The 22,353-nt window shown below is 34.1% G+C and overlaps 1 protein-coding gene across 1 annotated transcript in view; it reads right to left on the bottom strand.

Annotated features, from left to right (window-relative positions):
- Positions 1–22,353, bottom strand: part of mAChR-B (muscarinic acetylcholine receptor) — a 118,585-nt gene that overhangs the window by 67,000 nt on the left and 29,232 nt on the right. The window contains exon 2 of the mRNA XM_088228432.1: positions 9,755–10,022. Coding sequence (XP_088084558.1) covers positions 9,755–9,816 — 62 coding nt within the window. The 5' untranslated portion in view covers positions 9,817–10,022. The remainder of the gene's footprint in view (positions 1–9,754; positions 10,023–22,353) is intronic.

The following is a 22,353-nucleotide window of genomic DNA, read 5'->3' as shown; positions in this document are numbered from 1 at the left end:
TTCTTCGAGGGCATCGGAGTTAAGTAATTTTTCAAAAAATGTTTTTCGTTCGACGCGACGTTTCGATTGTTGACGATTTCAATTCGTACGGCACCCAATTTTCTCGCTTCTAAATCATACTTGATGCTTTAAAACATTTGGCAACTATATTGTGATCAACTTCTAATTATTCCACAAGTTAGTTTCGCATAGTACGTCTGATATGGAATTCCTTTCACAAAAACAGTTAAAAATCTTGGCACGATTATATACTAACATTTAACGTGACAAGAACAGATTACTAAGGTCGGAAAGAAGTTTTGCGCACCCTCCATTAACTGAAAAGACTTCAGAATTTTCTTCCAACCACAACCAAAAAAGTCCGCCCTAATCTATTCTATTGTAATATCTGAACCATGTCATTCATTTTTCATTTTCATTTCGTTTATTTTTCCATTTATTTATTTTTTATTAACATCGAGAACATTACAGAGTGTCCAATCAATTCTTAATCTATCCCGATAAGATTAAATAGAAAAAAAAGTCACGTAAAATTAACATACATACATATAAATTATAATTTGGAAATTGCCTTCCTAAGAGAAATTCCACAGTCATGAAATATATCGATATCCGAGGCGATATGATTGAATAACAATATTTGCTTACTTGAAGCCAATACGTAACTCATATAGAGCATTGGTTCTCAACGTGGGCGATAACGCCCTTTCGGGAGGGCAGCAGAAGACCCAGAGAAAAAGTAAAAAAAAATGCTAATCACGTACTAATAAAGCTTATTAAACTTTAATATTGGTTAATTTTTTTTGTTGTATGCATTGTATTCACTTTCATCACGTGTGCAAAAATCCACTATTTCGGTATTTCGGAAAGTGGATAAAAATTGAACTGAAAGATTCCATTACATTCAAATCTACATTCAATTGGATGATATAAAAAAAAGTATTTTTATTTGAATTTTAAAAATTAAAACTTCCGATTTTACGTGAAATGTCTCATAAAAATACAGGTTAAGTTAATAAAAGCCTATAAATAAAAAATAGCGCAATAATATGTTTGCAGCAATTAAATTATAATAAGTTTTTGTTAAATAAGGCGATTTTTGCTATCCTGAAAGAATTGACAGTATACTTATACTACAGTATATACTACAGTATTGACTTGTTCTAACTTGCTCAGTGTCTTTGGGGCACTTGACAGTCGGCAGTCGGCAGTCAGCGAGTAAGCATCCGTGCGTTGACAAGAAGAGACCAGACTGAGCTCCGCAGCTTCCGACCGGCACTCTGTTCCCGCGCTCCCTCGTCCCCGCGCGGCGTCCGCGCTTTATTCCCGCGCCGCACAGTGTTTTGACCCATACAAGCTACAAGATAAAAAGTCACTTTTGAATTCTTAAACGATGACGTCATGGGGGCATTACCAGATAGTTAGTGTGACGATTGTAAGCCTAATTGGGGTGATTAATGCTTAGGTGGATTCATACCAGAATATGAAAGTCGGATAATTGGTTTTTGAAAGCCTAATTACATTTATTTGCATTTTGGCGTCCGACGTGTAAAGGTTGTTTATCAAGTTTAAAAATTTTTATTTCGATTTTTTTAAAAATGGAAGCTATTTTGGAAGGTATGTTGTATGGTTTTTTTTCTAATATTTTAATGTATTTCATTTAGGTATTTAAAAAAACAATAATTTAACTTATGTATTTTTCAGTAGTTAAAAAAATATCAATTTCTAACTTCTCGAGAATTTATCTCGGAGAGTATATCAAAGTAGCAAAATATTATTTTTATTTTTCAATAGACCAATTTATTGTTAATTCATTACAGTTTCGATATTTTACCGCACGAAGTTGCATCTATCTTATTTTGTTATTTTACAGGTACCAGATACGAGATTTCCAGGCAAGAATTGTACGTGATGTGGAAGAGTTTGACGAAGAAAGAAAGGCTTCAAGGAGTGTTAAATATTATTGTTAGTAAATTTGAAGTCGGTGAACTCGGTGCAAGTGGTGAACAACTGTTAAAAAATCAAATTAAGCTTATTTGTTTAAATATAAGCAGAAAATGGACCGAATCTGGCTGTAAACTAGATAGATTTGTTGAAAAAAATTTGAGTGGCTCGACGGTAGTGAAAATATTTTGATATGTGAAAACTTTCAACAAAGTCCTTTAGTAGACATGAATGAACCATCTACGTCTACTGGAAGGCCCGCAAAGGATTTTGGGGCATGCAGTGATCAGTACAAAAGAACAAAAGTGCGTGATTTAGTGAGTACGAAGACATCTGAAGAACTTTCGTTTGCCACGCAGGTATCTATTCGAGCATCAGGAAAACGCACAGTTGCCGATCTCCTAAAGAAAATTTTGAAAGCTACTCCCAATGAAGTAGCAAAAATACGTAGGGAACGTCAACAAGTAAACAAACAGCGGGCATTGACAATTGAGGAAGCGCTAAGTTTATACGTTGACTGTAAATTATCGTCGCATTCCTACAAAGTTATGCGTAAAAATGCCATAAAAACCGGCCACAACATATATCCGGCATTTTATAGTTTAAGAAAATCAAAAGAAGCATGCTGCCTGAGCGAGGAATTTGTCAAAATAACGGAAACTAGTGCAGAAATCCAGCTACAAGTGATTTTAAATCATACGGTGGAACGATTGCTAAATGTAGAATCAGAAGTCTTAAAAGAAAGAGTTCCTTCAGGTTCTGTACTGACTTTTATATGCAAGTGCGGTGGAGATGGAAGCTCGGGACATAGTAATTATAAACAGAAATTTCACACAGAGCATGCAATAGATGAATTTTTATTTTTTATGTCATTCGTTCCAATACAACTAAGGCTTAATGATGACCCTAATATAGTAATTTGGCAAAATTTAAGCCCTTCCTCAACCTCTTATTGTCGTCCTATTAAATTTATTTTCGCCAAAGAAACTGATATTCTTACTAAGTCTGAAATCGAAAAACTTCAAGATGCAATTGAAAAACTTGAAAATTTTCATGTTAATATTGGAGGTGTAGTATTGTCCATAAAATTTAAAATGCTTTTAACAATGGTAGATGGTAAAATTTGCAACGTTTTGGCTAAAAATAAGTCAACCATGTCCTGTTATATTTGTGGCGCCAAACCCAGTGAAATGAACTCTATTAGTATTAATGGAGTTTCTCGACAAGAATTTTATTCCTTTGGCTTATCTACATTACATGCTCTTTTTATATTTCTCAAAATACATCTATTTGAAAATCACTTGTAACAAATGTTTTATTTACAGACCTTTAAGTTTTATCATCATCATACCATATCCGCTCCCTATGTGGAGCATATGGATTCCATAATCTGCCTCCGGCCAAGCGATCGACCTCCCGTACATCCTCCTAAGTTAAGTCCACGTACCGCAACTCTGACGCAAACTGCCCACAAATTGTCAACAGTGGACGACCAGGACGCCGAGAACCTGATGCCTTGTAACATAGGCAAGCATGGTTAAGGCTCTCGGAAGGCATACGTAGTACATGGCCTTGCCAGCCAAAACGCCTTGGATGACAGTAGATATGCTGTAGTAGGGTTGCTGTGTCCGTTGCCTCACTTGTGTTCCTTACAATGTCAAACTTTTAAGTTTATTAAAACCCTTTAAGTTTTCATGTTTAACATAATGAAATCAGCTGTAAAATGGTTATTCTGACAAAACAAGTGAAGGCAGATTAGTTCTCTCGGGTGAAATCTTTATTTTATGCCTAAGTATCTAATATAATTTTCAATGATTTATTTTATAGGTTGACCGATTTATCAGTCAATAGATGTAAAGTAATAATTTCAATTATTTATGATCCTTAAATACATTATTGGATGCAGATATCGATTTCCAGAAAATTTATTTCGTTTATTAAATAACAAAATGTGACATATTTTTTATAAAACGAATTATTATTACATATTTAATAAAAAAACCTCTTTTTAGGATTAAATGAATCGCATACGTGAGTTAAAAGTACATTCAGAATTTTTAGTTTCTAGCTTGTATGAAACGAAACACTGTGCGCCGCCTCGCTTGCGCCTGTTACAAACGAGTCCCTGCATGTTTATTTTATTCCTGTCGAAGCTTGTTATACGAGTACATATGTCTCCAACCTATATAAAGGCAGTGATTGTTTATTTTATGTTCTATAAAATTGTCGTGTGGAATCGTAACGAGGTTTTAAGAGATGATATTTTACGCACGTAAAGTAAAAACCATGTCGCGAGCAAAAAATAAGAGAAGGCAGTATAACGTGGATCATCGCTAGTGTGTCTTATTTGTTGAAAAACATTTTAAAATAAAGCGACGAGTCTTCTAGGCTTCAACATTATTTTAATCAAATACCACCGGATGAGGAAAGACAAAGATGTGACCTATTTTCGAGACATGAAAAAGAAGTACAAAATTCAGGCAACTATATAAAAACTTTTTTCATCAGCTTCTAAGCAAGATGATGACGCACTTCGTGCTTCGTACAATATCTCATTGTTGATTATTAAAACAGACAAACCACATACTATTGTGGAAGATTTCATTTTACTAGCAGTAAAAGAAGTAATAACCACTGTGCTCCATAAACCAGCTGCGGATATTATCCGAAAAATTCCTCGGAGCAATAGTTCTGTGGAAAGATGAATTGATGAGATGGCTAAACACATTGAATTATCCTGCGCAATCATTTGCAGACTTGTCAATTTTTAATTCAGCTGAATGAGTTTACTTTGCCAGCCAATGAAGCATTATTATTGTCATACGTGAGGTTCATCAAAGATGAGAAAATATGTCAAGAACTATTGTTTGCTACAAATTTGGAAACAGATACAAACGGAGAAACCACATCTAATTCAAAACTATGGAGATACTACTACAAATGGAGTCATGTGTTATACATATTCTCGTCAGATTTTGTTGTCCTGTTCAGAAATTGTGTTATGTACGTAATTGGTGCTGTGGTAGACTTATGTTTTTTTAGTAATAATATTACTTTATTATACCAATATAGTAGCACCGTGTGCACAAAAATTAAATTAAATAACTTCCAACATTAAATTAAATAACTTTCCAAATTAATCAGCAGTATCATTCAAGAACGACGACTCGCTTGTTTACTGTTAACACTTGGAAAATCTCCACAGTGATTTCAAAGAACGATTCCAGGATATTTTGGACATGGACCCACCATACTGAGTTTTGGATCCTTTTTCAAATGTCAACACAGCAAAATTATCCCAGTTAGAAGAAAACCTAATAGAACTGATTACGAATGAGGAATAAAAAAATTAAAATAAGAATGGCAACCAAGAATTTTGGCTGTGGAAGCCGATTTCGTAACTGTACCTGAGATTATGGTTGATTGTTTAACGATTTCTGATAGCATTTCCACCGTCCTATTTAGCTGAACGTGGATTTAGTGCTGTGGCAACGTTTGTAACTAAAAAGAGAAATCTGCTCCATGTTACTGAACGCGGCGGCTAAAAGTTGTTTTTAAGTAAAATCGTGTCTGATATTAACAAACTCCTTAAAATGCATCAAATTTAAGCTTCTCATTAGATAAGTTATAAATTCACTGTATTTTGAATATTAATAAAAAATCTTCTCAACATAATTAAGTATGCTTTTTAATTGTTCTTATTAAAACATTTTTCTTTAAACTGAGAAATAGGGTAGGTGTCAATCCTGTCTTAGGACTATATAATATTACAGTGTAATTATTACCCGTTTAAATATATCAGGTTCGTTGCAATAGTTGTTTCAGATTTGCGACAGGTGGTAAAAAATTGGGAGGGGGCTCTAGAAAAAATATATTTTCAAAGGTGGACAAAAGAAGGTTGAGATCCTCTGTTCTAGAGCGTTCGCAGAATCAAAGCATCCGCTTTATTTTTAATCTCAAAAGGTATGACCGTGTATCACTCTTTTGCTCCGAACTCAAGTGGCTTCGTTCTTATCAGCGCATAATCTTTCGATCTCTCTAACTCCTTTATTTCATTCTTCAAACATAAAAACTAAATAAAAAAAACTGATTAAAAGTCCTAAATAATGTTTTATTTCAGAACGGAGCGCCCCTCGCCCGGGAACGGGCCAAATGGGGAATGGAAATGTTTTAATCCGATTTGAAATACTGAATTCTTACTGCCGGATCAGTTTCCGTATTCGAGTATGTGAATGTACGCATCTAGTACTTTATAAAGGGCGTCATGCCGGTTATGCGTCACAGTCGAGTCAAAAGAAAATACCAGTCTGCCCAGTGTGTGATTGTGCCACAATTTTCTGCGGGTGGCTGTGATGTCAGGCTTGTGTACATACGATAGAAGACTTGATATATCTATCTTATTTTTCTTAATAATGAAGTTGTATTTTTTGTAATATTTAAATAATCATTTTTTTACCGGATTTAGAAAGCGAAACAAGGAAGAAAGCGACGGTTCTGTGGCGGTTGTTAGTGTGAAAGAAATTCGGTTGGTTATTGACAGTGAGTGGGGGTGTACGGATGTAAAATGATCGGCGTATTTATGATTTTAATTTAATTTTGCTGTAACAGGGGTAAATATATATTTATTTTTATAAATTGAGGAAAACGAATTATTAAACAGTATGTGCCTATGTTTTTTTCCAAATTGATTTATTATTAATTCGATTATTAACATTAAAAAAATGGCAAACACAAATATCTATAATACATACAGGCACAATTGAATAAAATACAAAGAAAGAAAATTAAAGCTACAGCAAAAAATTCAATAATAATTACTACCTCAAGACAAGATCTGGTCTATCTTAGTGATTGTTTAAATCTAGAAGCACTTACAACAAAAAATTCAGATCTTGTCTCGAGTTTACCATGCGACACAATCGGGACATTGGTGCATGAAAGCCATAGTTTGCGCTGTGCTGATCAAGGAACAGTACGTTATTATTTCGCGACCAGTGGATCGAAACATTGAATGCCACTTGTTCTATTAACGATGGAAGAATGACGAATAACGATGAACTTTAGAACATTCCGTCTTTTGCTTGTGGTGGTATTACGATTTTACATCACCGCCACCGCGCGCAAAATTATTTTTTTGTCTGTGCTTTTTAAACAAACAACAATAATTTTTAAAAATACGATAAATACCCGCCGGATTTGTTTATCTGTCATAATTTATGTAAATAAACAAAATACGTTGAAAACGGCTCCGAATTGATATATTTGGTTAAACAATTGAAACGCAATGTTTTTTTTTAAAAATAAAACTTTGCTATGTTCATCATCATATTTTTCTATCCCTTCTATTCGCAGTACCAGAGTACAGGGTGCGCAGTAGAAAGTGGGGTCAGTGTACAAAATGCACAGTAGATATTCGACATGGGGGACAGGAGACAGGAGACAGGAGACAGGATACGAGGGGCGGGCCGCAAGACGCACCGAACATCCGAACGTTAACTTCTCAGTTCGTGGGATTACCGGCACCGAAGTTGTATCAATTAGGACGGGAGCCGGAGTGAGGCGACACGTAGAGACGGAAATGCCGGTGAACGCGACGAGGACCCGAGCAATAAGGTATTCATGGGCCGAGCCGGAGCTGTAGCTCTGCAGAATGGCGCCGCTCTAATATGCATGCTCTCCATTCTTCCGTTCTCTTCCCCCCCACTTGCACACGGTGGGTAGGTACCGAACTACTCATACCGCGCAACCATTTTTCAGGGCTTCGGTGTCATTAAAGCGCATTATTTTCGCAAATCAGCGTCGATTACAAATGATTTAAAAGACATTTTCTTTTACACACACCCTTCTTATGTCTATATAATTGTATCAAAAGTTCCTACGTGAAAATCAACAATAAATAACATTTCAGCATATCGTCGTTGCACATCAAATATGGGCCATGTGACTCGGAGCACATTCTGAGAAAATCGATAAAAACGATTTAAAAAAAAACTAAACCGAAAACAACACTTCTGTGTATGGATGAAGTAGAAAAAATACAGTGTTTTTCAATAAAGTAATATATTTATTTAAAACATTAAGTCGCATTTTGATGATTTTTTCAGAATGTGCTCCAAGTCACATGGCCCATATTTGATGTGCAACGACGATATTTTAAAACGTAATAAGAAACAAACTGAACTCATTTTTAAATTGCGCATTTGAAAGGGAAAATCTGGCCCAAAAATGATATACGCGGGGACCTGAAACAGGTTAACTAAGTTTAACGGAAATAATGTAACATGGACATCTTCTCGTCTCGCTGTTAAACACATTCGTTATCCATAGGAAATTCATAATCGGAAGAATGTCATTTTTGAGAAAAAAATATGGAAGACTAGGCATTTACAGGGTTTACGATCTGTTATTGGTTGGTTAAATACCTGTGTAATATTCATAATTCTGCCTATGTTTGAAGACCTATATTTTTTTGATTCTTCCGTCTGTTGATTGTTTGTGAAGTCAAAGAGCTGAATCCTTCACTGATGCGGCTGATATTCACCTGACCGCAGTTCTCCATATCCGTTGTAATATTTCAATCTTAAAAACTTCGCAAGGGGTGAAATCCACTTTTTGTTTACAAATATTTCTTCAAAGTCAAAATGTTGTCTATAACGCAGTTAGATGTTGCAAGTGATTATCAAAATAGATAAAAAGTCATCACACTCAATTAAGTTCCAAGTTCAAGTTTCAAGAGTTTAAGTTTGTAACTTTGAAGGCTTACAATTGTCAGACTGTGCGAAAAATACGTACTTTGCAGATATTATAAATGCATATGGGAAAATATTGTTATTATTATTATTGTCAATAATATATTATATGAAATAGTATCAATATATGTAAATGGGAGAAATTCCGGAAATACATAATCACATTTTTTAATATATATGTAACCTGTTTTTGTATTTGTATTTCGACCGACATCATCAATTTTTGGTAAAAGGACTTAAAAGTTAAGGACTTTATTGATTAAGAAAATATTATATTTACTTTCTAGATATTTTGTGAAAGTGGATTATCAACATAAAATCTAATTATTCTTATTATTTAATTAAAAATAACAGTTAAATACTGATCGATGGCATAAACGTTCAAAAGATTATCCCGCTGATGTTGAATCGTGGACTGCCACTTCAGGAGCTATTGAAATATCATCAGTGGTGGTATGGACCATATTGACCAGCGTTTGATGAGGAAATGTGGTAAAATTATGAAATAGTGAGTGTTGGAAAAAGCGAATCAAGTTACCGGTCTACTTAATTCAATTTAAAAAATAAGTGATTCAACAGAAAATGTTTTTTTTTTGCATTTTTAAAAAAAAGTATATTAAATTTGTTAAAAAAATTTTTTTTCTTAACAAATTTTATTAGTATATATAAATTATGATATAGCTCAATAAAATATGAACGAATAGAGTACCTCCCTCGTCTCCATCCCCGACCTACCCGACTCTACCCCTAACTTAACAACACTGCGAGTAGAAATAAGTGGCGGGGTTTAATGATGCATCTATAGAATGGGAAATAAAAAGCAGGTTCCGGTTTCCAATCTCATCACGAGCGCAGTCACTGGCACAGTGCGAATGCCAGCGGCCGCCGCGGCAGAGACAAAGAGCCGGTAATTGGTTCCACTAGCACTGCACTGCACTGCGCACTGCTCCGTGCGCACTGCACGAACCCGCTCCCATTGTGAGACTTCCTACTACTCTCTACTACTCTCCACTACTCTACTCTACTTTACTACCAGCGCAAGCACTGCTACCGATACTCACCACTGCAGCATAAAGTCGCCTCCGATGGAGAAAATCGGGTTGCTTTTGTTTCCGCCCTCCATTTTTTACCGAGATTAGTGTTCAAGTTTATGGTTCGGAAATCATCATTTATGCGAGATTTTCATTTGAAAAAAATCGTTAATTTATCTTCCATATAAAAGTTGAGTATTTTTTTGTGCGAAATATTTCCGAAGAACATTGTGAGTAATGTCCGGTATTCTTCGTAGTCGGTAAATTATTTACCGCTATCACTTGAAGCGACGAAAATCTGAAAAAAAAAACTTTAATTTAAATGAAATATTATGTAATACTATAAGACAAAAATACAGTTCATTGAGATCCGTAAATTAATTTAAATATAAGGAATTTTTTATGATCGAAATAAAATAAGTGACTTTTAGTCAGATTTATCTAACTACGAAATCTCTAAAACATTGTAAAATGAGACTATTTCAAGATGATTAGTAGATCAGATTCAGTGCCGACAAAATTGGCATTTATATTAATCGAGTACAGCTTTATTCTTACAATAGGAAAACAAATAATACAGTAAAAAAGGTCCTAACTATCTCACTGGGTAATGTATCAGAAGGTGATTGTGATCCAAACGATAATAAATGCAAAAAATATTTTAATTTTGATAATATTTTGAAATGACTGAAGGTTACTTAATTAAAATTAATTAGGGAAAAAATAGATTTTGTGAAATTTGTGATAAAAACTTTTCTAAAGAAATACATTAAATTAGTAATATTTATTTAAAAAAATAAATTATGAAGATGAAATAAAATACCTAGGGGTATAATCAGATGGCAAATTGAATTAAAAATCATATTTCTAATCTATCTTTCTTATACACGACACCTCGCCGTGCATACAGTTGAACTGTAGATAGGGGTGATTCTGCAGCTGCTATTTGACCGGCTATCTCGGGTGAGATAACTTTCTTCAGGCTGAGTTTGCGGCGATATTCTTCAAAGGGGCAGGCGGCGACATCGAAGGCGGAGAGGGCGTAGATTCAATAAAAACGCGGTCTTGATTTATACACAACATTTATTCATAAAAAAAGGCAGAGCTTTTATCAACAAATTTGTACCGTGTCACGGTCGGGCACGGTACGAGACAGCATACGTAGGCCTCTTCCCCGTATCTTAATTAATGTACAAATGATACAGGGAAAGGTCCTACATACTGATAAAGAGGGTGACATAAGTTTTAATGGGATTGGACAGGGTCTGATTCCCCGCAATCCGATACAAATATGTGGGGGGTCTCGATATTCTAACTTCTGCCCCTGCGAGTGACATAATTTACCGTCTTTATTTAAGGGGCAGCTAGTTAGATTAAAAATCGAGACTCCTAGCCGAAAATAAACATGAAAACCTGACATATAAATATTACTATAAAAACACTGGCATCGTACACTATCGTCCGAGCGCCATTCGTCGCCCTGGCGGCGACTCGGGAAGCTTCAGTCGCGGCCGGGGGTTCGACCGCTTCTCCGTGGTCATTCCCACTATTTTTTCCGTGCTGCTACCATCTTCGCCTGGGAGCCCGCAAAAGGGCCGCTCGGCTTGGTGTCGGTGTCTAATGCTTGGCGCTCGTTCGCCGCGTCACAGGCCGCGTTGTACGTCCCATTACCGCACGCGCGGCGATGTCCGATACATTTCTAAATATATATAAATGAATCGCCGTGTTGTGTCTCGCAAAAACTCAAAAATGGCTTGACAGATTTACGTGCAATTTTTTTCAATTTTTTTGAATTCACATACTAAAGGTTTACAAATAATAAAATCTTGAATATATTGAGTAGAAAAAAAGTTATAAGCATATTTGTGTTTTCATCGATTTTCCATTCGATTTTTCGGTTGCATTAAACTGAAATGCATATTTCAAAAAATTTGGAGAATGTTATTTTTTTGTCAATTAAAAAGTTTGTATTTTTACGTTTACAAACATCAATTATTTTCAATGAATACTGAATTGATTAATTTCTTAATTTCGGCATGTTAACAAATTTTCAATGGATTTTAAGTTAAGACGACATTGGACCATTCTATAAAAATCAAACAGACGTATTAACAAACAATGACATAAACGAAGACCTTACTATGTTGACTAAATGGACAAACACAAACTTACTTACACTTAATGAAAAAAAATGCAATATTATCCATTTTGCATCTAGAAAAAAAAATCACAAAGTAGATGCTTACATAAATAATGAACGACTAACTGAAATTGAACATGTTAAATACTTAGGGCTAACAATAGACAGACAATCGACATAGACTATTCATATCAACAATTTAATTAGCAAAGTGGCGACTTCATCATTCAGTCTTTTTTTTTCAATCAAAAACTTTGTTCCAATAAAGGAAAAAAAAATGTATGAAGCCTATGTAAAAACTAAAATATGTTAAATGCAACTACTATGGGGAACAGGAAATCAAAATGACATAAACAGACAGCAAAAACAGGAAAATAAAATATTAAATTTAGTATATGACCTACCCTATCTAACAGCAACTGAAGAACTTTTTAAACAAACTATTCAATTAAATGTAACTGAAGTCTTTAAACTAGAATCCTTAAAATTCATTCACAAATTAGCCACTGATGTTATCGTAGACGAAGAATTAAAACTTGAAAAAAACTGTAGTAAACATGAACACAGTACGAGAATATCAGAAAAATATCATATGCAACCTTTTAAAACGAGAAAAGAACAATTTAGACTAATAAACCATGGACTGAAATTATACAATAAATTACCAGACAAAACTAAACAAAAGACTCAGACAACCCTTACAAAAGATGTTAAAAATATTATTATTAACAGTAGAATGTGAATTTTAAAGTAAAAATATTTTGTTAAATGTATGTACCATTTAAGGGTTTATCAATGAAATTTAAATAATAAAAAATAAAAGTCATGTTTTAAAAAATTTAACCAACATTCGAGACATTTTTGAAAAACGGATTCTTACACAGAATGCACCACTGCCGGTCAGTAGTGTAGAGTTTGACATTTGCAAAATTTTTTTTATTTGAACAATTATTATTTCATGTTTTGGAATTCCAACCACTTGAATTCAACCACAAACAAATACCAAGGTACCTACCTATGTAACAAATTCCAATATTTGAATATTAAAAGTGTTAAGTTTTAGAATTCAATCATAAACAAGTACTTAGATACCTACATATCAATGAAAAGTATTTTTCTTTTTATCTGGAAAGGTTTTGCACGTTTTCCCGAAACAGTCATTTTTCTTTAATTATTATTTATTTATTGACGGACTTATACAGTCCATTTCAACAATGGTAAACACATTTTCTTATACTAAACACAGGTACAAATGAAATAAAATTAAATCTAGGACAAAAAAAAAATTACCACCTCAAGACAAGATCTGGTCTATCTTAGTTCTTTCTTTTCTTTTGGTTTGGTTGGGCATGGGTTGAGTGCCATAATTTTAGAGGGCTCAGGGTAAATCGCGCTCTGAATTTTCTTAATAATCACATATTCCTGTATTTTCTTCATGGATTATTGGTACTAAAGTAGTGATTTTTGCATGATTTTGATTTGTGGCACTAGTGCCATAACCTATGGAGAAAATACGTGAATGCGTGTTGATGAAGAAAAGTCAGACAGCGTTTTACCCTGAGCCTTCTAAAATTATAACACACAACTCATGCCTAGCGCGAATTTAGTCATTCTTTAATCGCCAGCCGTGTTTTGATATGATCTTGACATTTGATTTGAAACCAAACTAAATTACAAAAATAACAAAATACATTGTTTCAACTTTACGTATTGCATTACATTACTTATTTTTTTGTACCTAATATTCCTAGTCAGCAAAAGTGCTGATCTGAGGGTATATTATTTATTATGAACAATAGTTTTAATAAAAAGTCAATAATTTAACATTACATATAACTAACACGGACTGTAAGAACTGTTTTAAAGGAAAAAGACTTTTCATTGAAAATAAGATACTAAGGTACTTGTTTATGATTGAATACCAAAACTAAAAGCTATTGATATTCAAATATTGAATTTAAGAAAGCACTTAGGTACTTGTTTATGGTTAAATTTCAAAACTAAAATTTATTTTTTATTCCCGAACGTTGGCTTGCCTGCAATAAGCTAGTTCAGCAAACGTTATTTCGTAAATAAGAAGACACGTTATTTATTATTCCTTTTTTGAGCTATTTCATCATCATCAGCCGTCTCTTGTCCAATGTTGAACATAGGCCTCCCCTTTTAATCTCCATATTTCCCTATACTGAGCCAACCGCATCCAACCACTTCCTGCAACTCGTCTTATGTCATCAGACCACCTTGTCTGAGGCCTGCCAACACTTCTTCTACCCGTTCTGGGTCGCCATTCCAGGACTTTTTTGGTCCGTCTAGAGTCTGTGATTCTGGCTATATGACCAGCCCAGCTCCATTTCTGGTTGGCAGCCCTATGGACCACATCGGCGATCTTTGTTCTCGCTCTAATCCATGTATTGGTTTTTCTGTCTCTCAACGAAATACCCAGCATTCTCCTTTCCATGGCTCTCTGTGTCACTGATAATTTGTGTAAATTTTTTTTCGTGAACACAAAAGTTTCACAGCCATATGTCAGTACAGGGAGAACACAAGCATCAAAAAGTTTCTTCTTTAAGTAATGTGAATACTTCGAAGATTTCAGGATATATGAGAGCTTGCCAAAAGCGGCCCATGCTAAACCTCGCCTTCTTTCTATTTCTACCTCTTGATTATCTTTGCCGAGCTTTATTTCATGTCCTAAGTATATATAACTAAAAATCTTTTCAATTATTTCTCCATTTACTAAGATGTTACATGATTGGTTTGCATCACTCATAACTTTAGTTTTTGAAGCATTCATTTTCAAGCCTATTTTCAGGGATGCTGTATTAACTTCGTTTATCATGTTTTCGAGTTCTTTCTCATCTTTAGCAAATAGGACTATATCATCTGCGAATCTGAGATTGCTAATGAGTTCGCCGTTGATGTTAATACCCTTGTCGTTTCAGTCAAGAGTTTTGAAGACATCTTCCAGAGCTAGTGTAAATAATTTTGGGGATATTGTATCACCCTGTCTTATTCATCTTCTTATGCGGAACTTTTCGCTTGGTTCATGGAGCTGTACAATAGAGGTGGCATTATTGTATATGTTTTTTAGGAGTTCTGAGTACCTGTGATCCACTCTACAATCATCTAAACCTTTCACTACTGCCCATATCTCTACAGAATCAAAAGCTTTCTCAAAATCAATAAATGCTAGTTGTAGTGACATATAATATTCATTATATTTCTGGATGATATTTTTCAGGGTCTGTATATGATCGTTCGTGCTGTAACCTCTCCTAAATCCTGTCTGTTCTACCGGTTGGTATGCGTCTAGTTTATTAGAGAGTCAATTATTAATTATTTTTGTGAACAGCTTGTACAAGTGAGATAACAAACTAATAGGTCGATAATTTTCCAACTTCCTATGGTCACTTTTTTTGTGAAGGAGAATTATCGTTGCGTTGTTCCATTCTTCTGGTATACGTTCTTCTTCCAGACATTTATTTAATAGAGTCACAACTGCTTGTTGAAGAATTTCTCCCCCACATTTTATGGTTTCGATAGCTATACCATGAGAGCCAGGGGTTTTTTTGTTTTTCATCTGTCTCATGGCATGTTGGACTTCTTCGCTAATTTCCAAATCGGATAGTCTTTTACCTATTTTAGCATTAAAGTCCCCTATTAGGCATGTAAAATGTGTTTAGTCGTTCCTTATACTTTGGCACATATCATCGTAGAATTCTTCTATTTCATCATCAGTGCATGAAGATGTTGGTGCATACACTTGGATAACTTTTAAACTGTACCTATTGTTTATCTTAAGTATCAGGTATATGACTCTGTCTTATATTGACTTAATACAAGTAATTCTATTTTCAATGTTTTTGTTTATTAAAAATCCTACTCCGCCAGTTGTTTCATTATCGTTGCCTCTATAGTAAAATGTGTGGCCCGATTTCAAGATGAAGCATTCCTCTCCTCTACGTTTAACTTCAGAAATACCTAAGACATGCCATTTAATCTTCGTTAGTTCTTCTTCTAGTTCAACTAATCTGTCTTCGGTTCTTAGTGTTCTGGCATTAAAAGTAGCGATGAAAAGTTTTGTTTGCGGTATCTTTTGTGGTTTAGTTGATGTTTTCATGTCCTTGTTTGTAGCCAGAGTCGTCTTATTGCAGCCTCCACTGTTCTTCTGTGTCCGAATTGCTGCCACCTTCTGCCGACTGCTGCTATAGGCAACATTAGGATGGCAACCAGAAGGGATTTGTTTGTTAATTGTGTCTATCATTATGGGGGGTTATTTTGGACGGCCACAATTAAGTAGCTCCATACCACGCTGTCCAGACGGGTTGGTAGAAGAGATTTTTCGGATCTTCTTCCTTGTGTGCTACGGGAATTTAAGTCCGAGCCAATGTTACGGTTATTCCGCCGATTTTCAGTCGTCAGAGCCTCGTCAGTAATCTGGCAGGGGGGACCACGAGCAGGTGAGGTTGACATTTGGGTTGGCCAGGTGTTCTTTCGCCAACGCCCTTTCCCCCCCTTGAGCTATTTATAAATTCGTAATATGGGTAAGTTTTTCGTTCTTATTTCTCATGTGATTGGCTAAAAGGCCTCGTTGTGTTTAAATCGAAATTGTGCAAAAATCACTACGCAAGTGCATCCAGGGAGAAAATACGGAATACGTGCTTATGAACAGTTCAACCACGATATATCTGAGCCTCTAAAATTATGACACTCAACTCATGCTCAACGCTAATTTTTTAACCGCCAGCCAGATTTTACGATATATTACGTGTTAATGAAGAAAAGTCAGACCGCGTTTTACCTTGAGTCTTCTTAAACTATGTTATAACTTTTGACAAAAGCAAATTTAGTCATTTTCTTATCGCCAGCCGTGTTTTGATCTTGACATTCAATTCACAAAGTAAATATATTTAAAAAATGCCTGATTATGTCGTAAAAGTGTGCAAAAACTGTCCAAATAAAAGGAAAAAGACTTTTCATTGATAAGTATGTACCTAGATACTTGTTTACGATTGTATTCCAAAACTAAACATTATTAATATTCCCAAACATTGGTTCACTACTCTTGTGCCATAATCCATGGAAAATACGGGAATACAGACCAAAGGTCCGTGGTTCGAATTCCACTCTACCCCAACTTGATTCCATTTTCTAATAGTGAGTTATTTACAACTCGTTGAAAATGGCCCTCAAAATTAAATATTTGGTTAAATCATAAGAACCCAAATATTTCTTTTCATAAAAAAATAAAAATATTTAAAAGGGTGTTTTCAAACTAGAATTTTTCATAGACCCTAGACTGGTAATTTAAGCGTGCGACTGATCACCTTACCTTTATGTAATAAAATTAAACGAGATATGCTGCGATTTGTGTACCAATCTAGTGCCCCATGTACCATTAAGTGCGGAAAGGGAATGATGATGATGATGAGCCGAGCAACACAAAGTGTTGAAACAGTTTGTGATCTACATTCTACATGCGCGTGATACAGGTCCTCTGAATGCGCTTGTATCATGCGTTTATTCGCGACGCTCCATGCTAGATATATTTCCATTCAAAGCGATCGTGCATATTGTTGATACGCCGAGCTTCGGCGGCCGAAAAAACCTTTATGAATATTTCATGTTCTTTAATCTAAGTTTTGTAAAAAAAATAAAGTGGGGTTAGTGAATGTAAACATAAAATAGAATAGGTTTTACCTTGAAAACCACTAGTCACTAGTTAAAAATTTAGCTAGTCAGGGTGTAATTTCTTCTGGCCAAGTCCGCGTTCCAATACTTTATGTGAGTTTATCTCTGAAAACGGCAGGCACTAAAAACTATTTATTGAATGAATTACACATTGAAAAAAAATACATTTATTACATTTTTCATTCAAATAGGTTTTTAGTGAATAAAATATTATGGACAGATCAAAGATAAGATAAAATTATAATTCGTTTGAGATTATTTAACGGCAAGGGAAATATGGCGAGTTAGTTTAAAATGGTTTTTCACCCGTAAACGTTCGAGTGCTTCCCTGGTATTATTTAAAAATACATAGGTATTCTGCCAACTGGAAATGTGATGAGTGTAAGATAGATGATCCACGATCTAGTACCAGTAAATCTCCAATAGTTTTTACAGAATCCTTTAAGGAGAAAAGCATAACATCTTCTGGAAAAAAAAATATGGATATTGATTGTAAACTAGAAAAAATTCTCAATCAGAACGATAAAATATTGGAAACTATCTCTTTCATGTCATCAAAATATGATGACTTACTACTTAAGGTCACAAATCTAGAAGGCGAAAACTACTCCCTGAAAACCGTTAATAATGAACTAGTGACAACAGTCAAAGAGCTAAGTTTTCGTGTCTCACAAATGGAACAACAGTCAAGAGAACATAATATCGAAATGCAGTGTATTCCGGAAAATAGAAATGAAAACCTTATTGATTTGGCGACTCAACTGGGAAGGACTGTCAGAATGAAATTAAATGATTCTGACATACTTTCATGCTTTAGGGTGTCTAAATCAAACAAAAGTAGTGATAGACCTCGTTCAGTCATCGTAAAGCTATCTAGCACTAAATGTAGGGACGCCCTGCTTGGTGGTGTTATGAAGTTCAACCGGGAAAACCCAGGAGATAAAATAAATACTTCGCACGTTGGAATTGGAGGAACAAAATTTCCTATATATATTAGTGAACATCTTTCTCCTTCAAACAAAACCCTCCATGCAGCTACGAGGATTAAAGCAAAGGAGAAAAAAATCAAATATGTGTGGACACGAAACGGTCGTATTTTTGTTCGACGGAATGATACATCTCCAGCTATTTTAATTAAGAGTTTAGATTGTCTAAATACTATTAGTTAATTTATAGGTGATTTCTCTTCTTATTTCTTTTCATTTCATTTCATTTTTTTTTTGCACCACAACAGGCCAGGAGTCCCAATTACAGTGGTGAATTACATTACAAAACAACCAGGCTTGAGAAAAATCACATTTTAATTTTTGTGTTCTTACCGGGAATCGAACCCGGAACCTTCCGTGCGTGAGTCAAGCATCTTGACCACTACACCACGGAGGCCGCCATGTATGCAACAAATGTATATGAAATTGAACAAATAAAATTCTTTTCACTTCGTTAAATATATATTATCAAAATACAAGAGGCATGAAGACAAAAACCGAAAATTTTCATCAAGAGGTTTTAAATAATAACTATGACATAATCTGCTTGACGGAAACTTGGCTTAACTCAACAATATTTAGTGAAGAAATATTTGACCGGCGATATGCTTGTCTATGTCTTCAGAAGAGATCGCGAAACATCAAGTTCTACTTCAAGGCAAGGTGGAGGAGTTTTGATAGCAGTCTCGAAAAAACTAATGTCCAATAGAAATAAAACATTTGAAAGTGAAAATGAAGACATTTGGGTGAAAATCAAATCGAATATTACTTCAAACTTTAGTATTTATCTTTGTGTAGCATATATTCCTCCAAATTTAAATATCTCTAACTATAATAGCTGCTTTCAAAAGCTTCAGTACAGATGTCTTTAACGTAAATCAAATTCACAATGCATCATTCTGGGCGATTTTAACATACCTGAAATTAAATGGGTATCAGATGCTTCAGGTAATAATAATTTTCTCTGTCCTACAAATTATACTAGCCCAAAATCATTAATTTTGGTTAACTTTGCATGTATCTGTAACGTTTATCAATTTAATTATCAATGCAATCATAATGGTCGAATATTGGATCTAGTTTTCTCTGATAAAAATAATTTAAAAGTTTTTCCAGTCGACGGTCTTGTAGCAATTGATCAACATCATCCAGCAATCGAAATTTCATTTGAAATTGAGAATACTCAATTATTGAATGAAAATTGCGAAACTTTCAAATACAACTTTAAAAAATGTAATTACGAACTCTGCCGTCAAGACATATCATCTGAAGACTGGAAGATGAAGTTCGGAGAACATAATACAAATGATATGGTCTTGATTTTCTACAACATTTTATGGGAAATAATAAATAGACATGCCCCATTTAAAAATAGTAAATCAAATTGTAACTATCCACAATGGTTTAGTAAACCATTCATTAAGGTTTTAAAAGAAAAACACAAAATGCGGACGAGGGCGAAAAAATACAATAATCCACTGGATTATGAGGCATTCTCCATCCTAAGAAAAAGATCCAAAGCTTTGCAAAAGAAATGCTCTAGAACTTATATTAAATCTTCTGAGGAAGGCTTAGTAGACAATATGAAGGTATTCTGGTCATTTACTAAAACACAGCGTGCTACTAACTGTATTCCAAAAGTTATGATATATGAAAATGAACGCGCCAGTGATGGAATTGCCGAAGCTGAAATGTTCTCGAATTATTTTGCTTCTGTTTTCAGTAAATCAAACATTGTTCAGAATGTATCAAATACATCCAAAGTATCAAATGATAGATACTACCAATTTAACCTATCTGATTTAAAAATTAACGAAGATGTAATCAAAGTTTCTCTAAAAAATTTAGATATTAATAAGGGTCCAGGGCCTGACCAGATACCAAGTATGTTTTTAAAAAACTGCAGCAATGAATTAAGCAAACCATTGTACATGATATTTAATAAATCTCTTAATGAATGTATTTTTCCTGATTTGTGAAAGATTGCTAATGTGACCCCCATCCATAAATCTGGAGATAAATCGTTTGTCACGAATTATAGACCTATTTGTATTCTTTCATGTTTTGCCAAAGTTTTTGAATCGTTAATCTATAAAGTTGTTCTGGAATATGTTAAGCCATTAATTTGTCCCAAACAACACGGTTTTCTTCCTAAAAGATCTATTAATTCTAACCTTCTGGAATATTGTGACTATATTTGTTCATCATTTAATAAAAAATGTCAGGTGGATGCTGTGTATACAGATTTCCAGAAGGCCTTTGATAAAGTTAACCACCATATATTGATACAAAAGTTGGAAGCAATCGGTATACATGGCGATCTTCTAAATTGGATGATATCTTATTTGAAAAACAGAACCCAAATTGTATGCATAAATAAATTTGAATCATCACCTTTAACTGTAACATCTGGTGTGCCGCAGGGCTCTAATCTTGGACCATTATTATTTTTAATTTTTATAAACGATCTTGGCTCCCTGTTAGAGTGTAATTATCTTTTCTATGCTGATGACTTGAAAATATTTCGTAAAATTGAATCAACAGATGATCACGCAATGCTTCAAAAAGATCTTGATTCCTTAAGTGAATAGTGTAAACTGAATGATATGCACCTTAATGTTAAAAAATGCTATCAAATAACGTTTACAAGAAAAAGAACTCAAAACTGTTTTACTTATAGCATTAATAATATTGACCTCAACTCAGTAAGCACAATCCGAGATCTTGGAATCACATTTGACTCACGTTTAACTTTTTCCAATCATTTCAATATTGTTAAAGAGAAATCTTTACAAATGCTGGGCTTCATACACAGAATATACAAGCCATTTAGAAATGCAGCATCAATAATTTGTAAATATAATTCTCTTGTACGTAGCAAGTTGGAATTTGGAAGTATTGTTTGGTCACCTCATTATGTGATTTATAAAAATATAATTGAAACTGTACAGAAAAAAATTCTTCGTTCTTTGTCGTTTAAGTGTAACATAGGCAGAATACTTCAATGTTATGAAGAGCGCTTGGAGTATTTTAAAATTGAAAAGTTAGAAACTAGGAGACAAATTATAGCTTTGATGTACTTGTATAATATAATGGGCTATGTATAGCGTGTGAGCTCGCCAATATATGACAGTAAAAAAATTATTGTCTTTGAATTTCCTAGAGTTTTAACCATCGAAAAAAAAGAAGATTGCAAATAAAATCAACAGACAATGGAAATTTGATGTGTATTATTTTAATAGATTGTTTATAACAGAAAAATACATAGAGAAATATGCATTTTTATTTTTTGTAATAAAAACAGTCTAGTAAATTCGAATAAATAAAAATACGCTTTATATTAACAATATTAATTAAAATGCAAAAATAACATTGAATACTTGAAAAATAAATATTACTGAGTGTTACAAACATAATTTAAAAAACGGATAGCGATTAAAAGTAAAAACTATCTTTAGTTTAATTCTTATAGCGATAAATACATAAACATTATAAAACAGGAGTTATACAAATACAAAAATAATATTGTAACTAGGCGGCTACCTACACGGTTAAATTTCGAAACACCACGCAATTTCTTATCTCGGCTACGCTATGTAAAATGAAAAAAATATTTAAATTAATAATTTCATCACGTCATGAAGTCGCCCCTGGGTAGCGCCTGCTAACGTCAATCAACAAAAACATCCTCGTTTTAATTACAATATTTCGGCTACGCCATAAATCCCTTTTTTAAAATAATTTCTCACGTCACAAAGTCGCCCCTGGGTAGCGCCTGCTAACGTCAATCAACAAAAACATCCTCGTTTTAA

The sequence above is a fragment of the Micrasema longulum genome, unplaced genomic scaffold, assembly GCF_059751315.1.
Source record: "Micrasema longulum isolate JH-2025_06_02 unplaced genomic scaffold, ASM5975131v1 h1tg000582l, whole genome shotgun sequence".
NCBI classification, from domain to species: domain Eukaryota; kingdom Metazoa; phylum Arthropoda; class Insecta; order Trichoptera; family Brachycentridae; genus Micrasema; species Micrasema longulum.
This window is presented reverse-complemented; position numbering and strand designations above follow the sequence as displayed.